Here is a 9,888-nt window from a genome sequence, read left to right on the forward strand (position 1 = left end):
AAAAAAAATCAATTTCATTTAAATCCACTTGGCAAATTGTGGTTTTTTGGTTTTATTATTAAATTATAAAAGAATCTAATATAAAAATATACTTAAAAAATAAGAAAACTTAAATGTCTCCATAAATTCTCACGTAATATGTTAATTAATGTATTTAATTCAATTTAAATTTAAATTAAAAAACATAATTTTCGATCAATCTCTTTTGAATCCATGATAATTTGCAGAAGTTTTGCAAAAATGAACGGTTAATATTGATATTTTTTTTAAAATTCAGCTTTATAAATTATTAAACATGTAATGCTTAACAAAATATATTAATTTTTTTTAAAAAAAATCGTGTATTACATAGATACCTATCCTAATATATATAATAATTGTAAACATATTGATTGTAGTTTCATGGATAGTCATTGTCTAACTCTTACTTCCTGTTAACGGTCGACTTCCTTAATCACGAAGGTTGAGTTTTAATGGATTTTATATTCATCAAATAAAATAATTTTGATATAATTGTCGATATATAGATTTGGGAAACCTAGTACATTTCTTGAAACAAAGATCGGAATTTCTCTATCATAGATATGAGTATAAAATCTAATAATATTTTCCATGAAAATATCAAAAATCTACGGTAATATACTAATATTAGCTCCTATTATTTATTTATTACTATTTTTTTTTTTTTTTTTATCAAATCGAGTTAAAGAGGCAACTTTTGGATCCATACAGAGAAGGTTGCCATTTGGAAATCCACCGAGCATGAGGTCACGTGGGTAGTGCCTGGTTCGAATGTCAATTTACTGTAATACCCTTACGTTTTCAAATCAAAGAAAATTCCATCACGCGCTCACGCGCCCACCACTGCTACGTTCACCTTCTGCTTCTCTTCTTTCCTGCAGGTTTACGTTACCACCCTCAGAAATCTCTCTCTCTCTCTCTCTCTCTCTCTCTCTCTCTCTCTCCGCATTGTGCTTTCTCCTTCTAAAACTCTCCTCAATAGTCATTCAAAGTTTGTGATTTTGACTTCAATTACCAGTACAGATCCATATGGCCACAAGGCAGCGTCCTCCGCCGTCAGCACCGCCGCATCGTTCACCGGCACGCAACGCATCTGCTGAAACCACCTACAACATAATCCCAATCCACAACCTTCTCGCTGACCATCCGTCCCTTCGTTTTCCGGAAGTACGCGCAGCCACCGCTGCTTTACGCGCCGTTGGAGACCTCCGTAAACCACCTTTTGTTCCATGGCAGCAACACTACGACCTTCTGGACTGGCTCGGCGCCTTCTTCGGTTTCCAAGCCGCCAATGTCTCAAACCAACGCGAACACCTTGTCCTCCATCTCGCCAACGCTCAGATGCGACTGCAGCCACCGCCGGACAATGTCGACACCTTAGATCCCTCCGTTCTCCGCCGTTTTCGGCGTAAACTTCTCAGCAACTACACTCACTGGTGCTCGTTCATTGGCCGTAAATCTAACATCTGGATCTCCGACTCACGTCGCGAATACTCCGCCACCGACCACCGCCGTGAGCTCCTCTACGTGGCGCTTTACCTACTTATTTGGGGCGAGTCTGCCAATCTACGGTTTATTCCTGAATGCCTCTGTTATATATTCCATCACATGGCTATGGAATTGAACAGAATACTCGAAGATTACATCGATGAGAACACAGGTAGGCCTGTTTTACCTTCCATATCAGGGGAAAATGCCTTTCTGAATCGTATCGTTACGCCAATTTACGAAACTGTTAAGGCCGAGGTAGAAAACAGTCGCAATGGAACCGCACCACATTCAAATTGGCGAAATTACGATGACATTAACGAGTATTTCTGGAGTAGAAGGTGTTTCGACAAGCTAAAATGGCCAATCGATACCGGAAGCAACTTTTTCGTAACAACCAGTAAAGGTAAAAGGGTCGGGAAAACCGGATTTGTCGAGCAGAGATCGTTCCTGAACTTGTTTAGGAGCTTCGATAAGCTATGGATCATGTTAATTTTGTTTCTACAGGCTGCAATTATAGTTTCCTGGAAAGATCATCATCCATGGCAGGCGTTAGGGGATAAAGACACTCAAGCTAGGGTTCTGACAGTTTTCATCACTTGGAGTGTACTACGCTTCATACAATCTCTTCTCGATGCTGGAATGCAGTATAAACTAGTTTCTCGAGAAACATTATGGCTTGCCGTTCGTATGATGTTGAAGATCGTCGTTTCCGCCGCCTGGACCATCATTTTCGTGGTGTTTTACGCCAAGATTTGGAATCAGAAAAACAACGATCGCCGGTGGTCTGCCGCCGCTAACAGGAAAGTCGTGACTTTTCTAGAGGTTGCTTTCGTCTTCATCACCCCCGAGCTTCTATCCCTAGCTCTCTTCGTTCTCCCATGGATTCGCAACTTCCTTGAAAACACAAACTGGCGAATCTTTTACATAATCACATGGTGGTTTCAGAGCAGAAGCTTCGTCGGCCGTGGACTCCGTGAAGGTCTAGTGGATAACATAAAGTATTCTCTCTTCTGGATCTTTGTTCTCTCCACCAAATTCATCTTCAGTTACTTCTTACAAATCCAACCAATGATCCAACCCACAAAAGATCTCTTAAACCTTCAAGATGTAACATACGAATGGCACCAATTTTTCGGAAACAGCAACAGATTTGCAGTCGGGCTTCTCTGGTTACCTGTGATCTTGATTTACTTAATGGATTTACAGATCTGGTATTCAATTTACTCTTCCATTGTTGGAATGGCAGTTGGATTGTTCAACCATTTGGGCGAAATCCGAAACATCCAACAACTCAGACTCCGATTCCAGTTCTTCGCAAGTGCAATGCAATTCAATCTCATGCCCCAAGAACAAATGTTAACTTCACGAGGCTCTCTCAAGACTAAATTCAAAGACGCTGTTCACAGATTGAAATTACGATACGGGTTAGGGAGACCTTTCAAGAAACTCGACTCGAACCAAATCGAAGCACACAAATTCACATTAGTATGGAACGAAATCATTTCAACATTCCGTGAAGAAGATATAATCAGTGATCATGAAGTTGAGTTACTCGAATTGCCTCAAAATAGTTGGAATGTTAGTGTGATCCGTTGGCCTTGTTTATTATTATGCAATGAACTGCTTCTTGCTCTTGGTCAAGCTAAAGAATTGGTGGATGCCCCTGACAAATGGCTTTGGTATAAAATGGCGAAGAATGAGTATAGAAGGTGCGCTGTAATCGAGGCTTACGATAGCTTGAGACACTTACTGCTCACGATAGTAAAGGTGAACACTCCCGAACACTCGATTATCTCAACTTTCTTTCAAGAAATCGATAACGCGATCAAAATCGAAAAGTTCACAAAGACTTTCAACATGCTTGCACTTCCGAAAATCCACGCAAAGACAATCATTCTTGTGAATCTTTTAACAAACCCCACGAAAGATCTAAACAAAATCGTGAACACCCTCCAAGCATTATACGAGATTTCCACACGCGATTTCTTTAAAGATAAACGGGGTATGGATCAATTGAAAGAAGACGGATTAGCCCCTCACTTGTCAGATGCCGGGCTTCTTTTCGAGAATGCTATCGAACTGCCCGATTTGGATAACGAAAGCTTCTATCGACAAGCGAGACGATTTCACACGATTCTTACATCCCGGGACGCGATGAACAATGTCCCGGTGAACCTCGAGGCGAGACGTAGGATCGCGTTTTTTAGCAACTCGTTGTTTATGAACATGCCACACGCTCCACAAGTTGAAAAAATGATGGCGTTTAGTGTCTTGACACCTTACTACAATGAAGAAGTCGTGTACAATAAAGAACAACTTAGAACAGAGAACGAAGACGGTGTTTCCACTCTTTATTATTTGCAGACGATTTACGCGGATGAATGGAAAAACTTTTTACAAAGAATGAAACGCGAAGGGATGAAATCGGAATCGGAATTGTGGACGGATAAACTCCGCGAGCTTCGAATGTGGGCATCGTATCGCGGTCAAACACTCGCCCGGACCGTACGAGGAATGATGTATTACTATCGCGCGTTGAAAATGCTCGCGTTTCTTGATTCCGCCGCCGAGATCGACATCCGCGAAGGCTCCCGGGAGCTCACCTCCATGAGCCGCCAACACCGTGGCGGCGGTAGTGGCGGTGATGACGGTACGGTTTTCATGAAATACACGTATGTCGTTGCGTGTCAAATCTACGGTACACAAAAGTCGAAAAAGGACCCACACGCGGATGAGATTTTGTATTTGATGAAAAACAACGAAGCGTTACGTGTCGCCTATGTGGACGAGGTACCCGGGCGTGACAAAACCGAAAAAACCGAGTATTTTTCGGTTCTCGTGAAATACGATCGGGAATTCGAAAAAGAGGTCGAGATTTACCGGGTGAGATTACCCGGCCCGTTAAAGCTTGGGGAAGGAAAGCCGGAGAACCAAAACCACGCGATAATTTTCACCCGAGGAGATGCAGTTCAAACAATCGACATGAATCAAGACAACTACTTTGAAGAAGCGTTAAAAATCCGAAACCTTCTAGAAGAATACCGACAATATTACGGTATCCGTAAGCCAACAATCCTAGGAGTCCGCGAAAACATCTTCACGGGGTCCGTTTCGTCACTCGCGTGGTTCATGTCGGCTCAAGAAACAAGCTTCGTGACATTGGGCCAACGGGTGTTAGCCAACCCGTTGAAAATCCGTTTACATTACGGACACCCAGACGTGTTCGATCGGTTTTGGTTCATGACACGTGGCGGGATTAGCAAAGCTTCTAAGCTAATCAACTTAAGTGAAGACATTTTCGCTGGGTTTAACTGCACGTTACGTGGCGGAAACGTGACACATCACGAATACATCCAAGTTGGCAAAGGACGCGATGTCGGATTAAACCAAGTCTCAATGTTTGAAGCAAAAGTCGCAAGTGGAAACGGCGAACAAGTGTTGAGCCGGGATGTATACCGGTTAGGCCATCGGCTCGATTTCTTTCGGATGTTATCGTTTTACTTCACAACCGTTGGATTCTTTTTCAACACCTTGATGATCTCTTTAACGGTTTACGCGTTTTTGTGGGGCCGGTTGTATCTCGCACTTAGTGGAGTCGAGAATTCCGTGTCTAGTAACGCAAACACAAATACCGCGCTCGGGACGATTTTGAATCAACAATTCATCGTCCAGCTTGGGATTTTCACCGCGTTACCGATGATAATCGAGAACTCACTCGAACTAGGGTTTTTATCTGCTATTTGGGATTTTATCACAATGCAGTTACAATTATCATCGGTTTTTTTCACCTTCTCGTTGGGCACCCGGGCGCATTACTTCGGGCGGACGATTCTTCACGGTGGAGCGAAATACCGGGCAACCGGGCGGGGGTTTGTGGTCGAGCACAAATCTTTCGCGGATAATTACCGGTTATACGCGCGAAGTCATTTCATAAAAGCAATCGAGCTCGGGTTGATTCTCACTGTCTACGCGGGATACAGTCCGGTTGCTAAAAACTCATTAACTTACATCGCGTTAACAATCTCAAGCTGGTTTTTGGTTTTCTCATGGATTATGGCTCCGTTCATTTTCAATCCTTCCGGTTTCGATTGGTTGAAAACGGTTTACGATTACGACGATTTCATGAACTGGATATGGTTTCGCGGGGGCGTTTTCGTAAAATCTGAACAATGTTGGGAAAAATGGTGGGATGAGGAGCAAGATCATTTACGGACAACGGGTATTTTCGGGAAGGTGATTGAAATCGTTTTGGATTTACGGTTTTTCTTTTTCCAATACGGGATCGTTTACCAATTGGGTATTGCGGGGAACAGTAAAAGCATCGCGGTGTATTTACTTTCTTGGATTTATATTTTGGTGGCGTTTGTGATTTACTCGATTATAACATACGCGAGGGATAAATACGGTGCTAAAGAACATATCTACTATCGATTGGTGCAATTTCTGGTTATAATTCTCGGGGTGTTGATAATTATTGGGTTGGTTGAGTTTACGGAATTTGAGTTTCTTGATTTGTTAACGAGTTTGTTGGCGTTTGTTCCTACTGGTTGGGGGTTTGTTTCGATTGCACAAGTTTTTAGGCCGGTTTTGGAGAAAACTAGGATTTGGGGGACAGTTGTTTCGGTGGCAAGAACTTATGATATCATGTTTGGAGTGATTGTTTTGAGTCCAGTTGCGTTTTTGTCATGGATGCCTGGGTTTCAATCCATGCAAACGAGGATCTTGTTTAATGATGCGTTTAGTCGTGGGTTGCAGATTTTCAAGATTATTGTTGGGAAGAAATCTAAAGCATGAGGTAAATTTTATTATTTTGATAGTATTATACAGTTGCTTCTATACTTGTTGAAGTTTTTCACATGTGAATTTTCTTTGTGTTTTGTGTAGGAACAACTTTGTATGGTGTGTATAAAGTAAAGTGCAGTTTTGTGGATTTTCGGTTTCTGTTAGTTATGCGAAAAGATGTATGTTTGTTTCTGAATTTTTTACATAGTTTAATTTCTGTAAGGGACTAGTTTTGTTTAGAAATGAAAATAATTGGTTGATTTTTGTGAAAATGATTTGCAGGTTTTTGGGGATTGACATGAAGGGGAAGTAGATGATGATATGATAAAATAGAGAATTTTGGTATCTGTAGTGAATGCATGTCTTTGTTTTTATGAAAAGTGCGGTTTTGATACACCTATATTGGCTTTTACTGATTGAATGGTTTTTATGCTATGAAGACACCAAAAAACATCTTTTCATACAACAATTTTGGTCCGTGTGTTTTTTCTGAAAAGGTATTTTCTTCCTAATTTGGATCAAAACTAAAACTTTTGAACAAACTCAGGGAGCAAAAAAGAAATATTTATATGCGGATATTGTTGGTTGTTTTGCATCTTATTTGTATATGTACAAAAAAACAACATAAATTGCTACTTAGGACACAATCAAAAAGCACTACTGTAATTCACCTCAAAAAAAAAAAAAGGCGTTAGTTTTGGACATGAAAGTGGGCATAGTTGGTTGCACCACATCTACTGAAATTTGATACCAAACTGTTGACCATTTGACCAACAGCTTACTTAAACTGACTTGAGCTACTTTTCGCACTATTAATCATAGAAATAGAATCGCCCACTTCAACACCTTCCATATAAGCCCTATATGTTGACAAAAGTGTATGTGCACAGACTTCGAAAATGCCCAACAACACGCTCTTCAAAATGCTGCAAATGCAATAAAAATGTTATCTTAAAGTAAGATGCTACAATGAATGCTATATGATTGTTTTCAAGGACAAAATGAAAACATCTTCATTGGATTTTTTTCTCTCCAGTGAATCTGTTGTGGTACCCAGGTTCATTGAGGAAGGGTTTATCATTCAAAATGAGTGACTCCAAGGGACCAAGTGTTGAGAAGGCTAAGACAGACTTTTCCATATTCATATAAATATGGGTTTAGCCGAAGTCCACCAGTTTGGTATAACGGCGGTGTGTATAGGTAGTTAGGAGGAAAGTGAATATGGAATACAGAAGACCATCATGATATGGCGTGCCTGCGGGTCCTACAATCACACCCCTCAAAAGATCCACACTTGTTTCATATGCCCTCACAAATATACTATCTGGTCAAAGCAAGTCAAAAGTCAAAAAAAATTTACAGCATAATAGACAAGCTATTTAGGGATATGTGTCTGATGGGGATGAGAAGGACATTTATATCTTTTTACAGTCAAAATATGCACTCCAAACACAGTACAAACCTGTCTAAAAAATGGGGCCTAAAAATAACAATAAAGAAAATCAAGGAAAGAAAGTAAGCGGATAGTGTAAAAGGGTAAAATGGTAAAATTACCTGTTGCTCTTGAAAACCAACACTATTGAAGTGATGATCGAAAGAATCATCAACAATATCAAACCATTTAAACTTATCGAACAAGTTTTAACTGTTTAAACATTTTTTTTGCTTCTTCGGTTGGATCTTACTTTTCTGAGGTAGTCGAATTTATGTTTGGAGGGTCCGGTAAACTGCTAGAATCAGTGTCCTTCAAGGGTAAAACAGGAATTTTAGGAGTTGATTTGAGGTTGGAAGGTTGTTTAACCAGAAAAAAGACGCTTCTACCCCCGGAGGCAAATTGATATTATCAAATCGGGATTGAATGCTCAAGTAATGAGACTCGTCGTCTGACTCAAGAATCTCAAACATATAATCCCCCTCATAATCTAAATCAAAATCATCATCTACATCATCCCAATTATCCATCATCTCATCATCATCATCATCATCATCATCATCATCATCATGGTATAACATATCTGAGTTTAGAGATCCAGATGTGCCAACTTCACTAGTAGGCTGCATAACATCAAATTAGCAAATTCTAGAAAAAAAATTAGTAATCCAATTGAAAACAAATAAGTACGATTACAAATTTGATTACCGTGTTTCAGATGATATAATTATAATACTTGATTTTAACAAAATAGAAACAACAAAAAACTCTATTGAAAATTCGATTGCCAATTAATAGTAGTAATCGGAACATACTAGTAACAATTTGCGAAACCCAAGGCATTATTAAATGAGAAATTTAAATATTCTCCTACATTTTTTTCCTACTTATCTTGCTACCTACATGAAATGGTGATAAATGTCATATTTCGATCAAATTAATGATATTTTAAGACACTTATCATAATTTTAAATGGATAGGAAGATAATTAGGAAGAAAAGTAGGAGGATATTTAAATTCTCTTATTAAATTTAGGTCCACATGAACACATATTTATACAATTTTTATAAAATTTCCAAGTGTTACTTGTTTGTTAATCGAAGGGAGATGACAAGTCAAAAGAATTAAACATGCGTTAATTAAGTAAAACAAATGACTTAATTAATTGAACATCTGTGACTATATATACCTCTTCGTGTTTAACGTTCTTTACAATCGAATTATCGCACTCCATCAATATCGTTTTCAACTTCCATAGCAAGTGGTGTAATCAAATCAAATAAAAACCCTGGAATTTAAATAGAAAAACGCCAGGGAATTCTATGAGGAATTTCAAAATTCCATATCCGGAAAAAGGAGAGAATTTATGGACGTGTGGGTTGAATTATATTCGCGCTCGTCGCTAACCTACGCATGCAGCCTAGCGGCGCTGATTTTTTTCCCCTTTGCTTGCTCATCAATCTAAATTACAAACATTTACGTTTACTATTTTGTGCAAAAAACCACTATATAAAACTTTGAATTATGTACAAACCAATGTATATTACACGAATTGTCTTATACGTTTTGAAGTAATTTATGTGTTTCGTCTATATTTTTATTATTTATTTATTAATTAATTCGGATCATGCCAATGTATATATTTTGTCACGTAAAAAAAACTATTTTACCCATTACCATTTTGTTTTCTTATTTAAATAAATATTAAAATAATATAATCCATAGGGACCTTTCCACAACCCACTAATCTCTCTCTATTTTTATTATTTATTTATTTATTAATTCGGATCATGCCAATGTATATATTTTGTCACGTAAAAAAAAACTATTTTATTCTTTACCATTTTGTTTTCTTATTTAAATAAATATTAAAATAATATAATCCATAAGGACCTTTCCACAACCCACTAATCTCTCTCTCTCTCTCTCTCTCTCTCTCTCTCTCTCTCTCTCTCTCTCTCTCTCTCTCTCTCTCTCTCTCTCATACACACAAATTAGAATAGAGGTCCAAATCAACATGAACCATATCTCGTCCATGGGAACATAGGTGCTGTTTGTTTTTTGGAAAAACTTCTTCAAACCTTTTATTGCTGCGCGGCGCAGCACACGTGCAACATTTTTCATCTCGCATCTGTTTGTTTTTTATAAGTTTTAAGTCAAAA

The 9,888-nt window shown here is 38.7% G+C and overlaps 1 protein-coding gene, 1 non-coding gene and 1 pseudogene across 4 annotated transcripts; 2 read left to right on the forward strand and 1 right to left on the reverse strand.

Moving 5' to 3' along the window:
• The first annotated feature begins 915 nt into the window (after nt 1–915).
• LOC145012593 (callose synthase 12 pseudogene) lies at nt 916–6,692 on the forward strand (annotated as a pseudogene). Its single transcript, XR_013664588.1, has 3 exons — nt 916–6,307; nt 6,397–6,473; nt 6,577–6,692. The product of XR_013664588.1 is annotated as a callose synthase 12 pseudogene (transcript).
• On the forward strand, nt 4,016–4,095 carry LOC145013671 (small nucleolar RNA J33). The gene has a single exon (XR_013665218.1). It is a non-coding gene; the product is annotated as a small nucleolar RNA J33 (small nucleolar RNA).
• Nucleotides 6,693–6,871: 179 nt separating the features above from the next.
• On the reverse strand, nt 6,872–9,161 carry LOC145012594 (uncharacterized). Of its 2 annotated transcripts, XR_013664589.1 has the most exons (3): nt 8,916–9,161; nt 7,849–8,349; nt 6,872–7,220 (listed from the first exon to the last, which is right to left on the reverse strand). XR_013664589.1 is itself a non-coding variant. In XM_078971390.1 (2 exons), the coding sequence occupies exons 1-2, from the start codon at nt 8,958–8,960 to the stop codon at nt 8,041–8,043; spliced, it is 354 nt and encodes a 117-aa protein (XP_078827516.1). In that variant the 5' UTR covers nt 8,961–9,161; the 3' UTR covers nt 6,872–8,040. The 2 variants fall into 2 exon arrangements, 1 of the variants encoding a protein (XP_078827516.1); XM_078971390.1 differs by having other exon boundaries at nt 6,872–8,349.
• Nucleotides 9,162–9,888: the final 727 nt, after the last annotated feature.

Source organism: Lactuca saligna, chromosome 8 (assembly GCF_052625555.1).
Source record: "Lactuca saligna cultivar CGN05327 chromosome 8, ASM5262555v1, whole genome shotgun sequence".
In the NCBI taxonomy this organism is placed as follows: domain Eukaryota; kingdom Viridiplantae; phylum Streptophyta; class Magnoliopsida; order Asterales; family Asteraceae; genus Lactuca; species Lactuca saligna.

Coding starts and splice junctions, on each gene's coding strand:
- LOC145012594 (XM_078971390.1), bottom strand. CDS start 8,960: ATGGAGTGCGATAATTCGATTGTAAAGAACGTTAAACACGAAGAG. Junction 8,350..8,915: donor AGAACGTTAAACACGAAGAG/GTATATATAGTC, acceptor GATGTTATGCAG/CCTACTAGTGAAGTTGGCAC.